Source organism: Lynx rufus, unplaced genomic scaffold (assembly GCF_022079265.1).
Source record: "Lynx rufus isolate CCGP_SWC_20201006 ecotype Redwood Valley unplaced genomic scaffold, mLynRuf1.p SCAF_11, whole genome shotgun sequence".
Classification (NCBI taxonomy): domain Eukaryota; kingdom Metazoa; phylum Chordata; class Mammalia; order Carnivora; family Felidae; genus Lynx; species Lynx rufus.
The window spans coordinates 13,823,429-13,848,187 of NW_025814825.1; the positions used below are offsets into that span (position 1 = coordinate 13,823,429).

A 24,759-nucleotide genomic window follows, 5' to 3' on the forward strand; every position below is an offset into this window, starting at 1 on the left:
AGCTGAGATGTGCTCACTTGTAAGGGTCCGGAGAAGTAGAGCTGGAGGCCGTGCGGGAGGAAACTGGGGAGGAAGTGTGGTGGCTTTCTGCTTGGGGCCTCCTCTCTCCCGCCACATAGCAGCAGCCAGGCTTGGGGTCTGGTAGCCAAATTCTTAGAAATTATATGTGCCTGGACGTCAGAAACCGGGGGCTGGGCCAGACTGGCCTCCGCCCTGGGGCAGGAGCACTTTCAGAGCTGGGGGACAGGGAGTCTGGTCTGTAGGCTTATCCTTCAATCCTGGGGGCAGCCCTGCTCTGCCTTGAGCAGGTGTCACCCTGCCCATCCCTGCCACGTGGGCCCCACAAGCTGTAAGAACAGCACCCTCCTTCTGTGACAACTGGCACTGGGGGTCCCTGGCAGCTGATGGACTAGAAGAGGGACCCCCCCGCCAAAGACAAAGCAGGAGCTAGGATTTTGAGGTTCTGGCCACTGGAGGTGTCCCTACGGTCTCAAGGCCCATGCCCGGCATCGCAGGACACCCACACTGGCCCATGTCCTTGGGCGTGACCGGAGAGTTTGGGAGCAGTGCAGTGCATCCGGGGGGTTCCTGGTTCTACCCGCAGGCCTGGGGGCTCGCTGCTGCTGGAGAGCCTAGAGCTGCTCCTTTGTTCCACCCCCAACTCTTGTCTCCCCTGCCCCAGGCGATCCAGCGGGTTCTGAGTCCTGGCTCTCAGTACCCAGGCCCAGCTCAGCAGAGCCGCTCTCGGCTGCCGGGGGATGAAGGCCTTCCTCAGTGCAGTGCCCGGGCCCCCACGCGGCCCAAACTCGCCCCTTCCCCCGGTGGGTCCCCCTCCCTGTTTCCACCCCAGAGTCTACAGAGGCCCCCCGCTCCTCTCCATGTTTTAAAACCCTTTAATCGAAATTCCACAAAGGATTCCCTTGTATGTGTGTATAAAACAAATCCAGGGCGTATGCCCTGAAGCAGGAGACAGAGCAGAGGGTCCAGAGCAGAGTTGCCACAAACCCTCCCATGTACATGCCCACCTGACAGGGCCACTCTGCAGCGAAGACTCAGCAGATTAAATGGGACGGAACACTGAAGACCGGGGTGGGTGGAGGAGGGCTCCCCGGGCCTCAGGCACCCCTACCTAGAAGCAGCGCGGGGATTAAAACCCAGCTCTTACAGTCCGTTCACCGGGCTTGCACGTGTTGCCCGTGTAGTTAGTAGGACTCCCTCTTCACACTCAAGAGTGTCACAGTTGGGACAATACAGTATGGGGTCACCTTCTGTAGTGAGCACACTGAGCACTAGAGGTGGGAGGGAGGATGGGAGGTGGAGCGTCTCCACTCACCTTCCCAGCAGGCTCCACCTGCTCCCCCTCCCCACCCCCTACAGTGGGTATTGCAACCTCCTGCCTGGCCTCCGTTACCCAAGATGCCAGTTAGCCCATAGTGGCCACCATGCCACCATGTGCACTTCCTGTTTCAGGGACCCCGGTCAATGAACTCTGGGAACCAGAGGGCAGGCAAGGGGAGCCCAGATTTGCTGAACCCGTTGACAGCTGTTGGGGGAGGCTGCTGGTAGCAGGCAGCGGGGGAAGGCTCCCATGGCCCGGAGGCAGGCAGGCCCAGCCCCAGAGACCCGTGGTTACAAAGAGGGAGTCTGACAGATGAGCAGAGGCGAGATCACCACAGCAGGGAGGAGTCTTTCCACGTCTTGTCCTGTATCTCGCGCCTGGCAGGTTGGCACTGGGTAGGGGAGAGTTCCGCCCAGTGCCCATCGTGTCCCCTCTGTGTTGTCAGGTCCCAAAGACTCCTGTCCCAGGGGAGGAAGCTGCCACAGAGCTGAAAATTCTTGGGCTTCTAGGATGTAGGCCTTTTGGCATTTGCAGCTGGTGAATCTCGGGTCTCTGGGTGGGATCCCGGCACCCCACCATCCTTGAGACAGGGACTGAGGGATCCAACACCTTCTCCCTGCTGCCGTGTAGCACCCAGAGGAGTTGAGGGTCTGGCCATCAGAGGTATCTCAAAGAGTCTGGGCTCAGAGCAGGAGGGAGGGAACCAGGGCCAAGGCTAAGGGACCACTCAGAGGGCCGGCCTGACCTCAAATGCGCCTGCCCCAGGCCCAGCCACGATCGCCCACTGGCCCCAGCTGGCCTAGATGGCCTCAGAGGTCGGAGAGTCAGGCACGGTGTCTGCAAAAGAATGAAGCAGAATGAATGAGGGGCTCCTCTCTCCTCCATCCTCTAATCCCACACCATGAGACTGGGAGGGGAGTAAGGCTGGTGCCCTGCAGGCCATGGGGAGGTCATGACCTTGCGGGCCATACTGCTGCGAGGGTTGAGAGCACTCACCGAGGGTTGGGAAGAAGACATCCCCAGGGCCTGGTGGAGACACAGGAGTGCAGGGCTCGGAGAGCAGGTGCCGGCCAGACTCCGAAGGCTGCCTCTGAGCCATGTAGGACAGTGGAGGCCTGGGCTTGGCGTCTGGCATCCCGTGGGAAGACGGAGAGACCTCAAAGCCAGGGTTTTCGATTCCTTGAGGGTTGTTGCTAGAAAATCAGAGCTGAATCAGTCAGTTGTACTACCTGGGTTTTGGCCCCCTGCCCTCCTGCCTGTACCCCTCCTCCACTTCCTTACCCTCACCTGCCTTTGCACCCCAGGCCTCAGCACCCTCTTCCTGCAGGAAGGGAGGGTCCAGGGCCACAGAGAAAAGGCCATGGGCTGCACTCTCCCATCTTCTCTGAGCCGAGGGCATCTGATCCCAACTCTACCCTATTATTTGACCATCTGCCCCGGGCGTAGCCGGGAACCCGAGGGTCAGAGACACTTTCAGGACATTCAGGAATCTGGGGACAGGTTTCTCTTTGGTCAGTAGAGTTAATGGCATTAAGATTGAATGTCCCCACGGCTTGTCTTAAGCTGAAAGGAGGAGTTCCCTTTCCTTCTTCATGACTGGGAATAGGACAGCCTCTAAAGACATCCAGGTGTGCTGTCCTCCTTTGCATGTTTCAGTGTCTGTCCCCAGTTCAGCTGCTCTCCCTCCTCCCCCACCCTGGCCAGTTGACAGGGAGGCCCAAAGGTGGGTGCCTGGCTCATCCAGGCAGCGTCAGGAGCTCGGCCTGCTGGGTGAGGGGTGGCAGGGAGAACAGCCAACCAGCACAGATGTGTTGGCCTCAGTAGCAGGTGCTCTTGTAAGTACTGTGCTACATGGCTATACGGGGACCCTGCTGCACAGCTGTCCTTCCTGTCAGCTGACCCAGGGCCCAGGGAGGACCGGGAAGGCCGTGTCTGTGTTCTGAGCCCTGTCACGGTACAACCAGTTATCAGGGAGGAGAAGGGAAAGGATCCTATGAAGGGGGAAGTCAATCCTGGTTAAAAGTTACCCCTCTCCCTTCTACATTAATTCCAGCCACGGTTTGGGTATAGACATTGCCCTACAGAGCCACAGGCCTGCGGAGAGGCAAGAAGAGAGAGAGCCTGCCGAGCTTTGAGTCGGGGCCCAAGCAGCTGCAGGAAGGTTTCTCAGGAAGGTCTCCATGGGCCTTACCTGTCCATCCGCACCAGCTCCTGGGCACCTAGGGACACACAGACAGACAAGGCCGTCACAAAGGAAAGGCTTCCCTAGACAACATCCCTGCCCCCCACTGACAGATGCCCTTCAAGGAACTGGTGCAAGACCAGGCCGGGCCACGGTCAGCCCTGGATCCCACTTGTGTTTGCTCTGGGGGCCCGTACTCTGGTGTTTATCCTGCAAGCGAGGCCTCAAGAAGCTGTGCGTTTTAACCAGTGATAGATGAAACTGGGGCTGCATTTCACCAGTATAAAGGACAACATTTGTCACGAGGAGGCCAAAGGCAGCCAATGCTTTCTCCTATGGCTCGATTAGGGGTCGTGAGACCTTCCGGATTTAAGTATCAACCAAAGGCCTGACTCCTGAATTGGCTGTTTCCTGTTTGGACTTTTGCCACGCTCTGGTCCTTCACCACGATTTGCTGAGTGGGAGTGGTGTAAGGTCAGTTCCGAACTGGGGGGTTCCTGATCCTCTCTGGCCCGTCCTCCGTGTTACCCGTAGGTGGCCTTGGAGGTGACATCTCTTAGAGGAAGCTTGGGGGCCCGAGACCCCATCACTTCTCAGACATCCTGCCACTTTCTGCTCTTCCTCCAAAGCTGTTGCCACCCCGCCCCACTCTTGGGATTCCCCACCCCGACACTGGCCACCAACCAGATACAGTGGCCCCAACTTCCCTCTTCCTCGCAGCTCCGATACGCTTCTCATTTGTAAGAGCTTTACCACGACCACTGTGGGGAAACATGGGCGGGGGGGGGGGTGGCTACACAGAACACACAGGGAAGTTGCACAAAGGTTCCTAAAATCTCGGCTCTCGGAATCATGGTTGCTGTCTACCAAATGCCTTTGTGCGCGAGGCTTCGCGCAGGTGCCCGGCGTTCCCTGGGCTCGTCCTCTCCACCCTTTGGGGGAGGGATTTCTGGCCCCACGTTAGAGCTGGGGGACCCAGGCTCCATCTGACACTGGCTCGATTTCCACACCCATCAGCCTCCGCAGCAAGCTGCTGACCTCAGTGCTCCCAACCCTTTCTCTGTGGCTCCCTGAGTGTGGCTCACTCCTGAGCACGCCCTGCCCACAGCGAACGCAGGCTCCCTGTCTCCTCCCTGACCTGCCGCCCCACCCCCTCACCACACCCCCACCCCCACCCCCGCCCGGGGCGCTTAGCCTCTGCTTTGTGGCCTAACCCCTGGCATCTCCCAGTGACTTCTGTTCCCATGGCTCCAGCAGCAGCGCTTCTCCAGAGTCTAGATGCAGAAATGACCCCAGTCCTCGTCATCCGGTCCACCTGCCCCATCCCGGTCCTTCCTCTGGGGAGCCCTCAGCTCGGACTCAAGGCGTCCCGGCACACGGAATAGGAGATACTAGGGGCCGACCCCAGGCTCCCCTCGCGTCCTCAGGATACCCCTACGGTGTTGGGGCCTGGGGCCTGCACCCAGCCAATGCCCAGAATTTGTTTTCCAGTTCCCATTCCCTGATGGAGGCAGCGTTGTGGTCTGAACTAAGGGAGACAGAAAGCACCTCTTTATCTGGGAGCTGGGCGTGTCTCCCTCCACGTCCATTCCCCGCCTCCGTGAAAACGCTGCACGGGTGAGCACAGGCTCATTGGCAGCCCGACGGTGATTGCTTGGGCCCCCGGGTTCCTCTTTCTGCTACAACTCCCTTACCTGCCCCCTACCCACCCCCACCCCGGGGTACTTCTGGAGGTAGGCCATGGTGGCGTTTGCGAGAAGAATATGCGAGTAAGGGAAAGGCGGTCACAGCCCCTGAGTGAGCCACTGCGGGGCTCCGGGTGACAGAGGTCTCAAGGTGTTACAGTCCAGCCAGAGGAAATCAGGTGTGAGCCAAAGCCACCTGGTGGCGGAGCAGCCCCGCTCAACTCCCTCCTGCAGCTGAGCAGAGGAGAAGAGGTGGGGGAGGTGATGCAAGGGCCAGGGCAGAGGACTCTCCAGCCTCCTGCTCCTGGAGGACTCAGACTAGCCCAGGTTCATGGGTGGGGTCAGAGGAAGGGCAAGGGGCACTGTCACCACAGAGGAGGGTGAAATGGTGTTTGCGGCCGTGACTTGAAGCCTGGCTCCACTGCTTACTCACTGTGAGGTTCCCTAAGCAAATTACTGAACCTCCCTGTGCCTCAGTTTGCTCCGTCGCAAGGTAGGAACAATTGTGGGACCAAGTCCTCGCGTTGTGATGAGGAATAAGCGAGAGAAGGTATATAACAACCTTGGCGTGGCACCCAGCACAGCGACCCTTCCAGGTAGGGGTTGGTGGCCAGGACGCTCGTGCTGGTGAGCATTTTAATGATAGGGTGGGATTATATTCTCTGGAAAAAGCATGAGCTGAAGCTCTGGGTTTGAGTCCCCGCTCTGCCGCTTGTTAACTTGCATAACATTTGGTTAATTACCTAACCCCCGCTGAGCTCAGGTTTCCCAGCTATAAGCTGAAAGAACTGAACTGTTATCTCCGAGATCCCTTTCAGTTCTGATCATCCAAAGGTCATCTTTGTCCCGACAATTGCTCCGCTAGTTGCAAAACAAGCCTACCCAGACTTTAAAGCAGGTCCCCAGAGGATCGCCAAGGGGCAGCATTTTTATAAACCCATTTGAACTACTCCATGTGGTCATTCACTCATTCAGCAGATATTTTGTGAGTGTCCAGCCAGCACCGTAGGGGGCTGGTGGGCCCTCGGGCCCCCCGAATGGCACACCTGGGTCCCCTCCTCCCTCTACCACTGAGCCCATCTCCTTGCAGGGCCTATAGCAGCTTCCATCTCCGGAACAGAGAGGAAATGTGCCTGCCTCTTTGCTAATCCCAGAGGCAGGGCTGGGGGCTGGGGCCGACCACTCATACCGTCACCCACCCCAGGTAGGCAGGGATACTCACGGCGGTTGGAGGCCACCTGCCTTTGCTTGTAGACCAGGAGCAGGATGAGGGGAAGGCAGAGAATGCCCACGATGCAAGCGCCTGTAGCTACAGCAGCAGCCGTGATGCCTGTAAAGGCAGAGAGACGGCCAAGGTGAGGCCCCGTTCCCCCTGTTCCTCCTGAAGGGAAACAGGCCCAGCGAAGGAAGGCCAGGCCGCAGGGGGACCCAGCTTTACCCAGGCCGCACAGCCAGACGCTCAGTGACCTGCAGAGGCACAGGAGGCCCGGGGATCCCCTTTCAAAGAGAGCCCCATGCGTCCTTCCCAAGTGGGCTTAGGGCACACAGAAATGAGACCACGGGCTTACAGTGGAGGCAGCTCCAGGGAAGAGAGAAAAGGGTTTTCATCCCAGCCCCCTGGGGACAGTTCAGCTGCCCTGGGCCACAGGTTGTTCCCCGTAAAGGGAAAGCAGGCCCTTCACAGACCCCATGCCATGAAGTTCAAGGTCAAAAGGAACCCAAGTGCTGTAAAACTTTTGGAGGTAGAAAGCAGTAATGGTCGCACAACGTCGTAAGCATAATTAATGCCATGCTTAACAGTGGTTAGAATGGCGAATTTTATGTTCTCTATGTTGTACCACAATAAAAACAAACAAACAAACAAAAGCCCCACTCAGCCCGAGAGACCCCTCAGCTCTAGACACAGCTTCCAGAAGTGATCTCGCACATGAAAGTCACAGGGGGAAACTTGGGTGAGAACTGGAAAAATGTGCATCCTTGATCTGACATTTAAAATTGTTCAACTTCCTAAATTACAAATAAAGAGAAAAAACCTGTAAGTTAAAATATATTCAGAAGTTCCCTCCTCTTCCTCCCCCCAGGTCCCCTGCAAAGACACAAGCACTGTCCATGCTTTTCTTGCGTGTAGCCTAAATTTGCTCCTTGCGTATATATATATATATATATATGCTTTTCATGACAATCGCTTTTCCCCACTGAGCATGGCTTGGACATCTCTGTATCACACAGAGATCTACCTCGTTCTGCCTAGGGCTTTATCATGGGGCTCACCCCAGAATTTATTGCAACAGTCCCCTATGGGTAGCTATGTAGATTACTTCCATTTTTCAACATAGCTAATAACGTAACAGCGAACTCCTCGTGTCCGCATCTTCGCTCACTTGGGCAAGTACCTCTGTACATAAACTCCCAGCAGTGAAAATGCTGAGCCAAAGGGTAGGCGCATTTTCTTTTAGGGTATTGCCTAATTGCCCTCCACAAAGGTTGTACCGCTTCACGATCCCACCAACAGCGTGAGAGGCTTGACTTATTTCCGCCCATCTGCTGACTCCAGAAGTTTAGCTGGGAACAGACATGCCCTCAAAACCACAACCAGCATAAATGCATTTTTTTCTTTTTCCTGATTTTAGCCCTTCCCAAAATATGGGCTGGGATACCCTGTCACGGTGTCCACTTGGCCCCGGGAGCTTTGGGAAGGTGGACGGGCTGTGGTCTCAGTGTTGCCTCTGCACTATTTATTTGGGAATAAAGGCTGTTTTTATCTCATTGTATTGCTAAATAACCTGATGGTGTAAATAAGCTTTCCGGGGATTTGTTCATCCCACGGAAGAGAACAAACTGTTTACAGGCACTTTAGACATACCCACTGGTACAGGAACAGTGGCTATGCTAATTACGAACCAAGTTCAACTTCACATTAAAGCGGGTTCCCTGCAGATCTTGGCAAGGCTGCATTTTGATGTGGACTGTTGCAAGTAGACACGTTCTACAATTTAGACGTTTGAGGATTTCTAGCCCCCCAGGCACAGGACCTTCTTGCGGGCACCGAGAAGCGAGTTACAAAGCGCTCTTTTTCTAGGTACCAGAGCAGGTGTCCAGACTGGTACTAAGCCACATTCAGTGAGGTGAGTCAGGTGCTCACTCATGGTGGCTCCCTGTCCGTGGCCTGACTCCTGTCCACAGGCAGAGATCCCCCTCTGGGGCCACTCTAGGGGATCAGGGTTTGGTTTCTTTGCAACCTGGGCTAAGAGTCGAGGCCAGGACAGGAAGGCACGGGTCTGGGGACAGCTGTGTGGGCCCAACTGTCCTCCAAAGCTGAGGGCTCTTCTGCAGAGCCCCAGCTCTCCATCCCTCCCCCCAAGCATGGCCAGTACCAGGGCAGGAGAGGAGGGAGCCCTGCTTGGTAGCCATCCAGAGCCTGGCTCATGGGGAAGGTGGTCAGGCACTGGCAGGGACAGCTGCCAGGCCAGCTCTGAGACTTGTGGCAGACCTTTACATAGCATGCTGCGATGGGAGCCCCAACCCCCAACCTGCTCAGCAGTGCCTCCTTGTCTAGAGCCTGCTAGTACCCTGTGAGTGGGTAGGGAGGTATGAGAGGGGAGGAGGGAGTCCGGTCAGGCTGCCCAGTTCCCCCAGGAGGGGGCTGGACAAAAGCAAACCAAACATCCTGCTGTGCAGGGGGACAGGGAGGTGGCTTTGTGGGGAGATATAGGCTGCCCAGTGCCCCCCCGCTTCCCTGGGCTCAGTGAAAAACCATACAGCCACTCAGCAATTCAGGGTTCCTTGGGGACCAACTGCCTCAGCCTCTCTCCCCTCCTGTTGCCCCCACCCCCGACCTCAGACTGATGTGGGCTTTCAGAGGATTTCCTAACCAGCTACCCCCACACTTTCCAAAAAGAACATTAGGAGACAGGGCAGCAGATAGATCAGGAAAACTCAGAGCTGCCCAGAGTGGAAGCATCCTTAGCAGATCAGGTAGTAAGGTTGGCCGTGGGACACCTGTCTTAGAGCGAGCAGGGACTAGGGTCTTTCCAAAGGTAGGCAGCACGGAGGGCAGTACCCAGTGGCCAGCCCTGAGGCCCACCCAAGCACGTGGGTCACCAGGCAAATGTTTCTAAACCATCAGGAAACATGGGGCGCCCGGGTGGCTCAGTCGGTCAAGCATCTGACTTTGGCTCGGGTCATGATCTCACGGTTCGTGAGTTCGAGCCCCGCGTCGGGCTCTGTGCTGACCGCTCAGAGCCTGGAGCCTGCTTCAGATTCGGTATCTGCCTCTCTCTCTTGCCCCTCCCCTGCTTGCTCTCTCGCAAAAATAAATAAACATTAAAAAATAAAAGAGAGAGTTTATGTAAAATCTGGACTTCTGACTGTGCTTGAAAATGGAGTGGCTCTGGCAGCCCCAGGCCCCCTCCATGCATGCAGCATTTGGAACTGCACTTACAGGCTGGCAGCTGGGTGCCCACCACAGTCTCCACCCCTCCCTACTGTCTGACTCACCAGGTCCCCGGCTCAAGGGGCGTTTGAGTTTTTGATCCCTGATTCAGCCTCTTGGGTAACACTGATTGCCTCCCTGTTTGTAGGAAAAGGACACCCTCGCTCCCATTTCTGAGTGGACACATGACACCTAGAGAAAGGGAGCGCTGTCCAAACCCTCCGCACCCCACCCAAAAGCACAGCTGGGTTTCTTTGCATCTGACCCCATGCCACCTTAGCGGCAACACTCCGCCAGTTATAGTCTCCAGACCTCCAGAACCAAGAGTGTGGAAAGGGATCGGAAAGGGACTTGCAGAGGCCATCAAAGCCACCCCCCTGCTCTCAACAGCTAGGACAGAAGTAAACACATCCCTCTGGCCCTGGGGGGGCCAGGTCACTGTGGACAGCAGCTCAGGGAGGCAGGGGCCAGAGCAAAGCCACACATCCCTGTGAATTGGAGAGTCGGCCAAATGTCAAAACCTGAGAGCAGAGGAGCCCAGCCCTGACCCACGCCCGACCATCAAGTTCAAGGCTCTGCCTCACCCTTGGGTTCTTGCCAGCCAGACACCTAGGGTTTCCCGGGTGACTTCTGTTTCCTTAATTCCCACAGCTCCTTCTCTAGAGTCTAGATCAAGAGAAATGAGCCACACCTCTGCTCCCTCTCTATTTTGTACCTGGTTTCTTCGTTGTCCCCACTGGCATCTCGTCTGTGTCCCCAGGACTTCAATTCATACAACTAATTTCCAGAAAATTGGTACTGACAGAGGGTAGGACGGCCTGGCCCCCAGGCAGGGTTTGCGCACTGAGAATCAGGCGCTCTGGCTGAGGGACTGGGAGCAATCCCTTCACCTGTCTGAAGCTCAGTTTCACCATCGGTGAACCGCGGGCAGTGGCAGAGGTGACGGTCCCTAAGGGAGCTCTGGGGGCTCCTGGAGGAAGAAGCGGGACTGGAGGGTTGCTCAGAGTGGAAGGAGCAATGGGGAAGTAGAGACTCGTGGGTCCGGCCAGGTGAGGCTCGCCCCGTCCAGTATGCTCGTGCGCACGGTCGTCCGCCCTCGCTGGGGAGCTGCCAGTGGAGGAAGTGAGGACAGCAGTGGCTCAGTGCCGAGGCGACACCGAAGGGCTGCGGTGCGCAGGGAGAGGGGCTTGAACCGAAGAGTTCCTTAGTCCGACGTGGGTCTGGCTCAGACCGAAATGTGTGTTTTAATTTAATTCCTGGCTAAACTGTCGGTTCAGAAAAGAGCAGTGTGAGTAGAAAGTCACCGCGACCCTTGAGGCGGGGCTTTGGCGATGTCTCCCCTTTGCCTGCTGTCTCGAAGCTGCTGGGCATTCTTTCCTGGCCTCTGGGAGCCCCCACATCCCTTACAGCAGTGCCCCCTTCCTCCACAGGGTACCTCTCTGGGCAAACACCAGGGGGCTGACTGCCACCCACTGCCTTACGCATCCCTCCAGCGGGGGGAGAAGGTGGAGTGAGCACAGCCCAGCTGTGCTTCCCTGGGCATCTGTTTCCGTGCTTATAAAGCGAAGATGGTGCTGCCTACTTCAGAGGGTTCTTATCAGAATCCGCTGCGATACCGGTACTTGAAAGGACTTAGCACGGTGCTTGGCACATAGTAAGAGCTCTAGGAAAGGTAGATCTCTTCCCCTTCTGGAGCCTCTCCGTCCGCCCTCCCCCATGCACAGAACGAGGAAGTTTTAAGTAGGTGCAAGCCAAGAGGAACCCCACAGCCCTGTCATCGTCCCGGGTGGCGGAGGGCTGGTGGGCAGGAGAGGCACACACTGAAAACAGCCTGTGGCACCAGCACCTGTCATGGGAGGCACTTGGCCAAAGGTCACTGCCAGGGCACACCCCACCCAGGGCTCTGAGCCTTGGAAGGGGAATAGGCTTCTGGGGACTACGGCCACCTGGCTTCAATGAAGGGGAAAGCAGAAGGGAGGGGCAACAGAAAAGGAGGAAGGACGGGGGTCCCGTGGGCTTGGGGTGATGAGGTCAGAGTTTAGAACGGGGCCTGGGTCCGAGATGAGGACAGAGGAGAACAGAGGACCCAGAAGGGCCAAAAGAGTGGTCCCTTACTTTCACTCTCCCTGGGGGAAGGTGGGTACAAGATGCACTGGGGTGAAGCTTCTTTGTCTGTGGGAACAAAGAGAAGGGTTGGTTAGGTGAGCTTGAGGCCAGGGAGGCTTGTCCCAGCCAGCGCGTGCACACACACACGCACACACACACACACACACACTCCCCAGCTCACACCCCCGGTCCCATTCCATGACCACCATGTTGTCACGAGCAGTGGCATCCCAGCCTACGTTTGTACACCTCCTCTCGTTACACAGAACGACACACACGCTACTGTCCATCACACCCCACTGACCAGAGATTTCCACACAGCTCCACACACTATGGCCACTCTGTCTCGCACACGTCCCCGGAGTGCCAGTGCCACCTATATACAGGATCACACACTCTCCGACACAAAATCACCCACGGTCGCACCATCACACGCACAGCAGCACGCCCCCAGAGTCACTCTGTCTTCCTCCCCGCTCGCCCTTCCGGAGGGGCGCACGCACCACCCCCCGCAATGACCGCACCCCACCCCACGCTGTCCCACAGAGGACGCCCTCACCTCTCTGCACCTGTAGCTCTATGGCACCGTGGACCCTCTGCTCCGAGTGGTGCTGCCTGATCTCCACCACCAGGCAGCAGTAGAGGCCGCTGTCCACCGGGGTCAGGTTAAACACGGTGATGGAGAAGTTGCCATGGTGGTCAGAGACGGATTGCAGCCCGTGGCGCTGGGCCAGATCCTGGCTGCTGTTGGCCTGGTGGCCGCTGTGGTGCAGGTGAAGGTCCTGGAATGTGAGGTTGCGGATGGGCCGGCGCTCCGAGCAGAGCTGAACTTGGCCCCGCGAGCTGCGGTACCACGTCTTGTAGTAGGTCACGTCGTGCCCCTTGGCCATGGGGCCCAAGATCCTGCAGGTGAGGGTGACGTTCTGGCCCTCGGGGCACACGTACAAGGAATATGGTGTGGCGACCTTGAAGGCCGCCACCAGACCTGTTCAGAGAGACAAGAGACTGTACCTTCTGAGCCGGCACCACTCCCAGTTCCCCCAGAGCGGGGAAGAACCTTGGCCTGGGGCTCCAAGCCCCGGGTAGGTTCCCGAGCCACAGGCCCCAACAAGTGAGTCCACCTCCCTGGGCCTCAGCTCCTTTATTAGCTCTTGAACCTGATTCCCTCCTGGGCTGTGTGGGAGGAGGAGCTTCTCCAGGTAAGGGACGCCCCTGACCCCTGGAGAGCTGGACGAGGTGTAGGAGAGCAGGCAGCACACTGGGCCCAGCCAGTGCGTCCTTCTCCTCCCGCCCCCACGGTAGGCACTGTGGCTCTGCTCACAACGGGCCTCCGGCACGTGCAGCCTCCGTGCCCAATGCTGTCGGGTGGGAGGCAGGATGAGGAGCACAAAGCCTGTGTGGGAATGGCGGCCCTTGACCACCCTTCTGGGGCCATTAGCGCCTTTGGCCCTTCCCTCTCCCGGGGCTGGTCTTGCCTTCCCACGTCCCCATCACAAGCACCAATGGAGCGCCTGTGTGTGAGGCCTGTGCCCGGTGCTACATCTCACCCGGATGCCGAGCACGTGGCCTCCCCTTGGGAGCTCGTGACCTAGCTGGGTAGACCGGGCGTGCATTCCTGGCAAAGTCACCCCACAGGTTAAAGGGCAAACCAGTGCCAGCCTTCAGGGCACTTGGAGGAGGGACGATACAGCCGCCCCGAGGATGGTCAAGAGACTTCTGGAAGGAGGAAGCGTCTTTGGGGTTGATGGACGGATAGGACTTTAGCAAGTAGAGAGGGTACCCTGGGCCGGGTGGTGAGGAAAAGCCCAGGGGTCTCGGGGACAGGGACAGGGAAATCATGAAAGGTCCCTTCATCCAGGTACCTATTGCCATCCAGTCTTCTTAGAAATATTTCCTAGTTCATTCTGTTTTCAATAAGCAAACGAAGCCATCCCCCGGTCCTCTTTACCCTACCCCAATCCCCCGGCATTTAACCATGTTGACTCCCATAAGCACTGGCCCCCAGAAGCAGAATGCTGGGGCTGGAGGCCCGGCTCCTTTAGCTGTGTGAGCCCCACCTTCCTCATGTGGTCATGAGAAAAACATTCGCTACTTCACGTGGTTGTGAGAAGCCTGAGCGAGGGAAAGAGAACACGACATGTGAGCTCTAATGCCCTCTGCGGACATAGGGAGGATAGCTACAGTTATGATACATTAACAATATCTGAATCTTAATCGGCATGTCAAGGGCTGTTTTAAGTCAGGCAGACAGGGAAGGAGAGTTTGGATATGTGTACGGAATCCAGACTGGAATGTCTCTTTCATTGCCATTGCCTGTATCAAGATAATGCCGCTTCCTCCTGCGGACACCCCCTTCCCTGCCTTTAGAGCCTGGGACCCACTAGCAGAATTGAAAGCCTTGCCCCATCAGGAGGAGGGCAGCCTGGTGTAGCTTTGGAATTGGACCAGCCTGCTCTGGAGTCTAGCAGCTGGGGTCACTTAGACTCTGAGCTTCAGACTCCTCACTAAGAGACAGAAATGAGAATTCTACCTGTCAGAGTTGAGGCAAGGGTAACAAATAATTTACATGAAGTGCCCTGTAGCACTTTGCTAGTAGTTGGTGCTTGCTACGTGGAAGCTAGGCAGCTCTCTAATTCGTCTTGGCAAGTCCAGAAACATTTCCTAGGAGTGAAAATAGTTCTGCAGAATAGAATGGAGAAGCCAGCTTCAAACACTCTTTCCCACTAAGATGTGAATGACTGATAACAGCTTGTGATCCAATCTTGGAGTACCTGCCCATTGAAAGCAGACTGTGGGGGGTTAGCAAAGCCATGGCCCCGAAGACTGTGTCTGCAAGGTGGAGTTTTAGGCCCTGGAAAGTAAGGAGGACAGACGCACACTAGATGCTCCCACTCACTCCATACACATGTGAGAGGGAGTCCTGTCTGAGAGTCCCAGATTTATGGACAATCTTGGCCAAGATGAGCAGAGATTTCAAAACTTCCTGGCAAGATGCTGATCTCGTCCTCAGGCAGAAACGTAGAGGCCCGGGAGGGGAAAAGTGATTTGCCTGAAGTGCGGCAGAGGGTATAGACTCAGAATCTGGAGCGTGGGAAGCTTCAGGTAAAGCCCGATCTAGTTAGAACTAGCAGAAGAAAGAGCATGTCTCCTGCGCGATGCTACCTACTTATGGGCGTAAACAACCCTATGGAGGTAGGTGGTGTTGTTATTCCTCCTTCACTGAGGAGAAAACACGAGGCACAGCGATGTTAAATAATTCACTGAAGGTCACAGCAAGTGACTTGACTCCCCCTCACGGGCCTGTGTGGTGGCTGTCACCACAGAACTATGTGTGCCAGTAAATGGAGGTGGGGAGCAGCTAAGGAGGGGACCCTCCCAGGCACTCCGAAGAAAAAAAAAACCCACTCAAAGAGCAGACCAAGGAGTTGCCTGCCCTGCGCTCCCCCCTCTCTCCAGCAGGCCCCAGCTGGGCACCTCCTCCCAGCACCTCTCCCAGCTAGCACCCCCTCTTCCCTGTTCCCGACCCCACCCCCACCCCCGAGAACCCGAGGCCGGGAGCCAGATCCAGATCCAGCGGCATCCGCCAAGAGCGCACACACCTTGCAGGCTGTGGGCAGAGCTGGCTCAGCAGAGGCCGGGGCCGGGCGCGTCTGGGGTGGCTGCAGGGGGCCAGGCGGACTAGAGGTAGAGACGGAAGCAGGAAGTGGCATACAGAGCTGAGCCACATTGGACTGGGGGCTGTGGAGTGGACAGAGGTGTAGATGGGGCGGGGCTGAGATGCGGGCAAAAGCTGGAGGTAGCTTGTCGGTGGGGGGGGGGGGGGTGGAGGACGGTGGAGCAGGGTGGGAGCAAGCACCAAGGCCTCCAGGGGGGACACCAGCCCGGGGGGGGCGGGGGGTTGCGGCCAGCAGGGCAACACGCTCCGGCTCTCAGGGTCCAAGCAATGCTGTCAATGAGCACAGAATTGCCTGGACAGCACTGGGGAGAGATTTTCAACACTGGAAGCAATTTCCTTGAAAACCCACAGTGGGGCAGAGAATTGTTGAGACCGGCGGGGGGGGGGGTGGGGAGGAGGAGGGGAGGGGGGGTTGTGGTACATTGCTCAATTCCCAACACCCGACACTCCCCAGAGGACCTCTTCCCCTTTTAGAAAAAGGAGAAGCTGCAGGGGATTCAGATTTGGGGGGTGGGGGGACAGTCTTCAATTTCAGCAAAAGGACCAGAGAGCAGTGGGCTAAGGGTTCACGGGATCTTGTCCTGGGGGCGGCAGGGGATAGGTGGGAAGCATCCGTTTGTTGTGTCTAAGACTCAAGCTGGCCTGTCCCTGGGAGGATGCTCAAAGGCACAGAGTCGGGGAAAATAATGCACACATCCATGCCATCCACAACTGCACGTGCACATGTGTTATCGGGGAGATATATATATATATAGCACAGCTGGATTTATAATTATTTGGCAGGAGGATGTTGCTTATTGTCAGGAGCAGAGCCTTTTGGACACCTGGGTCATTGTCAAAGCCTGGGGCGAGTGGGTGGGGAGGAAAGCCCCTGGCTCCAGGGTGGCCGGGAGCATATGAGACAGGAAAACGGCCCTGGCCCCGAGCCTGTGCCCAGGCGGGAACCATCCAGTCATGGTGCTGCTCTTGGGGCCCAGCCCCACCCCGGTCCCCACCTGTCACTGGGTTAAGGAGGCAGAAGCGCCTAGAGGAAGATTGCTAGGAACCTGGAAAATTCCAGGTCTCAGGACTAAAACCTTGGTGTGACAGATCCCTGGGCCCCAGGCCCCACTTAGCCCTGTCCTTGCTGTATGCCCTTGGGCAGGTCCCACTTTCCTCTGTGCCTCCCTCTCTTCATCTCAAGAGACTCCCATGTTCCTAGCCCTTTCCAGCTCTTTCAGAGAGTCGTCCAGACTTTCAGTCTGTGGCCAGAGAAAAGGGCCGTATTTCCTTAGGGCAGAGGAACAGGGCAAGAAATGGGCCACTTCTTACGTATCAGGACTTGCTTAGTACTTTATACCCATGTCACTTAGTTCTCATAATACACCCTGATGAGGGTATTATCAACCCACTTTAAAGGTGAGGAAACAGGGGCACTTGGGTGGCTCGGTCGGTTGAGCCTCCGACTTCAGCGCAGTCTGTGAGTTCAAGGCCCCCATCGGGCTCGCTGCCGTCAGCCTGTCAGCACAGGCTCTGTCCCCCTCCCCCTGCCCCTCCCCGGCCTGCACTCTCCCAAACATAAATATTTTTGTAAAAAAAGAACAAAAAACAGTAAAGGTGAGGGAACAGACTCAGAGAAGTCAGGTGACTTCACCAGGACCACCCAACCGTGTGTGGCGAGGCTGAGAGCCACGCCTCCGACACATTGCTGCAGGAAGGAAGAGCCCCCCCACGCCCCGCCCCTGAAGCAGGTAGCTTCATTCTCCAGCTGCTCAGATGACCTACTCATCTCCCACCCAGTCAGCCTTGCTCTGCTGCTTCAGACCTAAACTGAAAACATCATTCCGTCATTCCACAAATATTTACCGAGGTCCTAACATGAGCCAGGCCCAAGGCAAGAGAGGCCGCGGGGGTGCAGGGTTTCGTAAGGGATGTCCGCTCAGAATTTAGGCTTGCTTCTGCCACTTTCTAGCTGTGGGAACCTCAGCCTCTTGTAGAAGCTTCTGTCCCAGTCCAGGGGAGAAGGGCTTCATCTCGGGATGCTAGTTTTCGTGACCTCACCTCTTTCCATCCAGCAGGCACCTCGTGAAACCCTGTGGGTGTGCACGGGATGGGTGTGGGTGTGGGTGTGGGCAGGCCTGTGTATTTTCCCTGACGGGGCATGAGTTTAGCCTACGGTTGCCAAGGCGACGCCCCAGCCTCTGGAGGTGGGTCCCCAGCTTGATTAGTCAGGCCTGGGAAGCCCAACCCAAACAGCTGAACTCTGTCCAGTTGCTGCGACGGGTTGTAAGTAAACAGTCACTGATCTTCTGCTGTGGCTGGCTGTGTGCTAGGCGCAAAAGGCCAGGTCCCCACCCTCAGAAGGAGCACCAGACAGACTGGTCTCCAGTTCCCTGCCAGGCCCTGTTCCCCAGGAGGGAAAGGCTCGGTTCCGTCTTCATCAAGCTGCGGAGCACAGAGGGAAACAGAGTCGAGGACCAGTCAGGACTGAGTCTGCCAGTGCTGAGTTAGAGGAAGTGCCCCCGGTGCGGGGGGCTGAGCCGGCAGGTCGGCCCGTGAGGTCTGTGGCCAGCAAGGACAAAGGGCATCTCAGATGTGTTTATTGATACCTGCCCCCGCAGGAAGTGTCCATTCACATCAGACCAAGGAGTCTGGGAAGGGGAAGCCAGGCTCTATTGGAGGAAGCAGCACTTCCAGCACCTTGGGAAAGCATCCATGCATCCGGGGCTGGAGGCTCTTGGCCAGCACGCCTCCCTGGAGAGGGCCCGGGCGGCTGGCCAGACACCCTGCCAGCGGATGCTTCTCTGGATGCCTCCTTCCCAGACTCCCCCAGGCCCTCCCTGAGGATGACCGTGTACGGCCCAGAATACCAGCTTGAGCCAGCTTCCCCCAAGAGCCTGTGCTATGAAGACTCTCTAAGGTCCAGGTTCCGGTCTTTGGGGGCCCTGTCCTCACTGCAGGCGGCTCCGTGGTGGTCGAGGTAGCCCGGGACTGACCAGACGCCCCATCTCCCTCCTGTAGAGGGAGAGGTGGCCTGGCCGGTGAGGGCTCAGCTTGCTCTCCCTCCCTCTCCCCGTCCCTGCTGTTGTTATCGGGATGGCTAATTGGCCTCAACGTAAGAGAGGACCCAGCTGGAGCTCCTGAATTTGTTTGGACACTGTATTTATTTGAGGAAGGCAACAGGGGCTGGGAGAACTGGGGGCTGGAAGAGGCCCAAAGAAGCCCTCCGACCGTGCCCTGACCTCTTAGGATGGGAAATACTGTTCTCTTTCTTTTCCTCTGGGGGAGCTGAACTGCCCCCTGCCACCAGCTAACACTCCTCACAGTGGTGAGTTTGCTTCTGCGGTGAAGGGGAGGGGACAACAGCAACTATAACACAGTTTTACTTTTAGTTTTGTGGCGTAACATTGAATCACATAGGGAGAAGGTTATCCTCCTCCCCCACCTTTTTTTTTTTTTTTTAAACAAGGGACAGCGGTTTCGGGCTCAGAGCCTCCCCCGGACGATAGTTTCCGACTAGAATTTACTACTCCTATTTAGTGTTCTTATTAGGTACTCGTGTGATTTTGTTCTATTTATGGCAAGCGATACTGGCTTTCCATTGGTGGCAGTGATAGAAAGTTTCCTTTTCAAATCTATTGACTCAAGGAAAAGAATGAGTTGATTTGAGGGCGAAAAAATAAGTACATACGATTGGCGGATGCTGCAGAAATCCCAAAGGTAATGAGCAGATGATGGAAGCTCGGGAAACACCACCATGGAACTACCCTTCAGAAGGGGGTGGGCAGCCTCACTGAAACCACGGCACCCAGGCTGCCCGTGTCTCAGGGAAAGAGACTGGTCCCACAGTGAATGGAAGAGGCAGGACTTGAACCCAGGTCCCCATGGGAAATAGCATCCCATGTGGAACATTCAAAGGACCGGGCTTGCTTGGGCAGAAGCACAGCAAGTTCATTACTGAATGATGGATGGGCACGACAGCCACTGTCTTTCTCTCTGGGGACAGTCAGCCACAGTAAATAGGCTAATTGCAAAGATCAGTTGCAAGATCCCAGTGAGACAGGCAAACCCCGAGCTGGTCTTGCCTTGAAGCTGCAAATTCCCCATCTCTAGAGAACACCTTTAAGAGAATCTACAGGTACCTCCCCGGACGTTTCACGCTTTAAACACTTAGAGGTGCTGACAGGTGGCTGGACCGGTGCATCCTTCAGACCTCCAAGATCCTTAGGGTCCAGTCCTAGTGAAATCGGTCAACGCCCTCCCACACCCTGGGCTCTCTACTGGCTCTGTAGGCAGCAGGGAACGTAGACGGAGAGCCAATGGCATGCGGCCTCGGAAAGCCAAGAAACAGCTTAATGCTCCCCAGGTGCCGGGTGCTGTGCTGAGCTTGTGCACTGACCCTTCACAGCAGCCCTCTGAGGGAGGTCCTGCCATCGTCCCATGTTAGAGATGAAGGAACTTGCTCAGAGACACCGAGTAACTGGCCCAAAGTCACAGCAGTCAATGGCCACCGTGGGATTTGAACCTAGTTCTGGCTGACTCCCGAGGCCAGACTGTTAAGGGACGGGGCTGTACGGGAAGCATGCAAGGCACACAACTTCGGGTCCCTTGCTTCACCATCCCCATGCAGGGTGGCACGCAGCCCATGGCACGCGGCATGGCCAATCCCGGGTTCACCCCGTCCAGGTGAAGCCAGACTGCTCCTGGATGAATAGCTGACCTAAAACGGGGGGCCTCAGGCTCAGTATGTGGGGCTCAGTGCTGGTTGAAGGGGTCGCTGCCAATAGGCAGGATGGGTGCCCAGGAGCCCTCCCTTCTTTCCTTCCCTTGATCTACTAGGGTGAAGACCCATATATATACACGTATAGAGGGAGGTGGCCTCTTTCAGCTTCCCAGCTGTTCCTCCCACTTGGGCCGCCCTCTCCCAGGAAGGTCAGGCCCCAGCAGGGAACCTTTGCCCTGCTTGGGGGAGGAAACAGGAACAGCTGGCCCAGCTCAGCAAGGGACTCCCTGGTATTGTTGGCTGTCCCCAGTATTGGGTAGATGCCCCCTCGTGCCCAATGGCCGGCCTCAAGAGCCACCCCGGGGCCTCTGGACAGAAGGTAGAGGATTTCCTAAGAGCTGACCTTTGCTGTGTCAGAGGCTTGCGCCACCGGGTTACTCAACAAGACCCTGCAGTCCTGTTTCCCACGAAGGGGAAGAAGGGGTCTCCCCTCCCTGGCCTCGGTGCACTTCCCTGTGCTAGTCCCAGAGTCTGGGCCTCCTGGACTAGCCTATAAGGACATGGTGAGGACAAGAGCTTCCTCAGGTCCTAGGAGTGCCCGTAAGGGAGGAAGGGTCTCTGCCACCCTGAGGGTCTGCCGGGTCCTAGCTCTTCCCTCCACCCACCTCACCCTGAGTCGGGTCCAGGTAAGGGGCATCTTCAATTCTGAGCAGCCTGCTCTCCACCCCCATTGTCCTCGGTGCCGACCCAACCCCGGGAGCTTACAAAAAAGGCCTACGCCAGCCACCCCCCTCTCGCCTTCCCAGACGTGGAGGCTTTGACCTTGATCAAATCCTGCCCAAGGCAACCCAGCACCTCAGCAGGCCAGTGAGTAGGTCTTTCCAACTCACAGACCCTTCTGACCGTGCCTGCGACCGAGCCTTCCGTCTGTTCACACCCGTGTTGCACGGCGTACTGGATAGTGTGAATATTCACGACCGTGCCCATATTACAGTTAAGACTACTGAGGCCCAGGGTAGTTCAAAGTTAAGAGAATGCTTCTGACCCCTTTTAGGGGAAAGCTGCTTAGAGCCCTAATCACTGCCGTGAGCTGGGCCCAGGAAGCGATGGCCCTTTGGAGTGCCAAGCTGAGTACCAGAACCGCTAGGGGAGAAGGCTTCTGGCTATGTAGACAATATGGAGCCAGGGGTGCTGAGCCTTTCTGCTACCGGCTACTCTGCAGGGTGGGCCCCTATGCCTTGTTCTCTAGAACTCAGTTTCCCAAACTGGGGCTGCTAAACAGAGAGCAGCTGCGGGGCAGGGGTGAGAAAACAGAAGGGCCTCTTGAGGTCACTTGAGGCGAAAGGGGCGGGGCCAGTGCTCTCTGGGGGGTGTGGTGCTGGCCTTCCTGCCTGCCACCATGCCCTGCTCCTTCTGGAAGCCACGTCCTGCCATGCAGTGTGGCCTTGGTGCCGAGACCGCCACCGCCATCCTGGAAGTATCCAGGCCAGGGCTGGGCAGCTCTGTGGGGAGGGGTGTGGGCTCCCGCCTCCTTATCGGAGGCCAGCCTCCAAATGCTGAGATAACACACTGCCTGCAGGCACGCAGTTCGTTTGGGAGGTACATTCCAGGTCCTCTAGACTCCCTCCTCTCCTTCCTCCCCTGTGCTCCTCCTCCTTTCTCCTTCTGACACACCCACTGGGTCCCTGTGCCAAGTGCCCCACCTTCTTCCAGCCTCCCTGACTCCCTGCATGACTCAAGCTTTCCCTGGGCCTTCCCCATAAAGTGTAGTTCACAGGCTGCTTGCTGGCCCCCTCTCTTCCCTTGAAATCCAGCCACTCCGGCGCTGGGCAGGCAAGAGCCAGGGGGCCAGGCTATGGGTACCCCGACCTCTGCCCTAACCCCAGGAGCCCCAGCCAAGATTCCACTTGGACTTGTGACAGTCTGGACTTCGGAAGAAGAAAGTGGTGCCGCCCTGGTGTAGGGCTTCTGAGGAAACTGAGACCAAAAAGATGTCATAAATTATCCCAGGACCCAGAACGGGCTCACGGGTGAGCTGGGGAAATGCCCTCACATTCTCCCCAGTGCCCCCACATCAGTCCCTGAGCTGCAGCTTAGCCAGATGCCAGGAATCAGCTGACTCTTCAACTCTCAGCAACCAGACCCTCAGGATAAGGACCCGATGGGTACCCACATCGGGGTGTGGACCAGTGCCCCCCAAGGGTCAACCGGGAGTGTCACCAGGGAACAGGGCACAGAGAGTACCACACCCCCCTCCCCCCTGCCCAGTGAGATCCTGGAGCCCTGAGGCTGGAGGGGCAGGGAGAGGCCACAGGAGTCAGAAGCCAGTGGCAGCCACTAGAAAATGCTGGGGCTGTCCCCACCGTTTTTGTCTCCTGCCCTGCAGCAGCTGCTCCTGCCCCGGGGCTCTCTGGGCAGGGAAGGGTCAGGCTAGAAGCAGTTCGGGCAGCTGTCACAACGTGCAGATGTACCCAGCCAGAGCACTTGGCAGGGAGCTGCTGGCCCCTGCCCAGTAGTCCCAGCAGGTAGGAGACGCGCAGGCTGACGGGGGGCGCCCCCAGCTGCCTGCGACCCCTTCCCCCACCCCTTGTTTTCCCGGGGCACCTCCCCAGTGCCCAGGCTCCTGCCGACCTTACCTCGGGAGGCAGCCAGGAAGAGAGTGAGGAGCACAGGCCCCCAACGCCGGCCACCGGCCTCCGGGACTAGGGGGACGCCCATGTCGCCGTCGGGCGGCGGCGTCTGGAGCCCCGGGGGCCGGAGCGGGACCGCGGTTGTGCAGGGGGAGCTCCTGCTGCTCCGGGAGCGGCGGGACACGGCCAGCCGAGAAACCTCCGGTCGAGTGAGTGCCGAGAGAGTGAGCGCCCTGGGCGCCCGAGAGCGAGAGCCGCTGCTCCAGGGCCCACCCCGCCTCCCCCGCAGCGCCCCCGGGGGGCCGTGGGGGGAACTGCCTCCTCGCCGAGGGCCCCGCGGGAGGGGCTTCCCCTCTGACTCACAGGGCACCGGGCCCTGTAGGTAGGGGAGGCAGCCCGCGTCCCAGGATCAGCTGCACTTGACTGCCAGTGTTAAAGTCTCTCCTCTCTCCCCTTCCCCTCTGGAGAGGATGGGTATTGTCGCACAGCCTGAGAAATGCGCTGCCTCTTAGCAGCCTGCCTAATCATCATAGGTTGTGTCTGACCTCCCCCAGCGGCCTTTGTCCCCAGTACCCTCTAGCCTAGCTCAGGGCCTGGTGTGAGAAAGAAAGAAAAAGAGAGAGAGAGAGAGAGAAGAGAAGAGAAAAAAGAAAAGGAGAGGAGAGGAAGAGAGAGGGAAAGGAAGGAAGGAAGCAAAGAAAAAGAAAAAAGAAAGCTAGCTTTTGTAAAGGGCTAGGCAAGTTGGAGCACGCTTGACTGTAGATTCCAGAACCTGCAGAACCCTTGCGGATGCATACAGGTGCGTGCACGCACGCTCACACACGCACGCACGCACACAGATGAGGCACAGGTGCAGGAGCACACGACAGGCTTGGCACGTCCTCACGGGTACATGTGTGTGTGCCTCTCGTAGCGTGTCCTATAGCAAATCGTCGCGGCTCCTCTCCCACCAGGCCCCGGCAACCCTCTCCACTCTGCACCCGCTCTCACTCCCTGTACCCCAGGCATCCACAGGACAGTCGTGCCCTCCGCCTCTAGTCCTCTGCTCTTGCACCCCCAGCCAGCGCTGGCGCCTCTGCTGGTGTCTCCCTCCTCCCCTCTCCCTCAGGGCTCCACTCAAGTCGTTGCCCTTCACGAAGTGTCCTGAGCTCCCTGGCGGGGACCCCTCCAGGCCTCACTGCCTACACCCCTTTCAGCGATCACACCTCAGTTGCCAACCAGCTGATCTGCACCCGGGCTGATCCGCCCTCCCGAGCTAGACTGTGAGCTGTGGGGGACTAGGGCCTCCATTGTACCCCAGCCTTGCTGAAGCTTCCAGGGGCTTGGCTGAGCCATGAGGGGTCTTGAGCTCACGTGACCCCCAGGCCGAAGGACAGAGGACAGCCAGAGTCCATCTGGGTTGGGAATCAGAGTAGAGGAAGTAGAAAGTAGCCAGGAATTCTGGGTGCCCCGTGGGTGTCCCGATCCTAGTCAGAGGCTCTCTGGGAGCTCTGTCCTCACTCCTGGAAGGCAGGCATCATGCTTTTACTGCTACGTGATACTGCCCTGGCCCAGGCCCCCTCTGAGATGGGAGCCCCAGAGACTGCCAGGACAGAATGGGGGCCTTTATCATGATCCTGACCTTGTGACCCCACTTGCCTTTCCTGCTGGCAGAGTATGAGTTCTTCCACCCACAGCGGGTAGAAAGCCGATTGAAATCAGGTAGATCCTGGGCCCTCTTCCCACCCTGGCCAGCCTCTGACAGAGGTGAGGTGGGGTCACTGAAGGGTGAGACCCTAGAGCACCTGGCCTGGCCTCACCCAGACCGCCCTTGACCAGACTCCTGCTGCCCCTGGGTCTAGAAGGCGGATAAAGAGAGCCTGGGATTAGTGGGAGGGAAACCCCGCCCCCAGTGAGCTAGGACACCTGAGCAGGGCCCAGTGGCGCTGTCCTCCACTCCCCTGCCCCCACTAGTGAGCCTCCTGGGCTTGCATCAGAGTGAGATACAGAGGCATTGCCCAAGGTGTG

The 24,759-nt window shown here is 57.6% G+C and overlaps 2 protein-coding genes across 6 annotated transcripts in view; one reads left to right on the top strand and one right to left on the bottom strand.

The window, feature by feature from the left end:
- Nucleotides 1–875: 875 nt before the first annotated feature.
- Nucleotides 876–23,004, bottom strand: VSIR (V-set immunoregulatory receptor). Of its 3 annotated transcripts, none has more exons than XM_047072899.1 (7): nt 22,759–23,004; nt 12,304–12,729; nt 11,754–11,810; nt 6,429–6,536; nt 3,531–3,558; nt 2,336–2,532; nt 876–2,176 (listed from the first exon to the last, which is right to left on the bottom strand). In XM_047072899.1, exons 1-7 carry the CDS (start codon nt 22,838–22,840, stop codon nt 2,139–2,141), a joined length of 936 nt encoding a protein of 311 aa, XP_046928855.1. In that variant the 5' UTR covers nt 22,841–23,004; the 3' UTR covers nt 876–2,138. The 3 variants fall into 3 exon arrangements, with proteins under 3 accessions (XP_046928855.1, XP_046928856.1, XP_046928857.1); XM_047072900.1 differs by lacking the exon at nt 22,759–23,004 and adding an exon at nt 17,266–17,447; XM_047072901.1 differs by lacking the exon at nt 22,759–23,004 and adding an exon at nt 15,344–15,408.
- The window catches only part of LOC124506877 (cadherin-23), a 43,669-nt gene continuing 39,618 nt past the window's right edge, over nt 20,709–24,759 (top strand). For all 3 annotated transcript variants that reach the window (XM_047072892.1, XM_047072895.1, XM_047072893.1), the window contains exon 1: nt 20,709–20,808. The gene's annotated coding sequence lies outside the window, so the exon portion shown is untranslated. The remainder of the gene's footprint in view (nt 20,809–24,759) is intronic.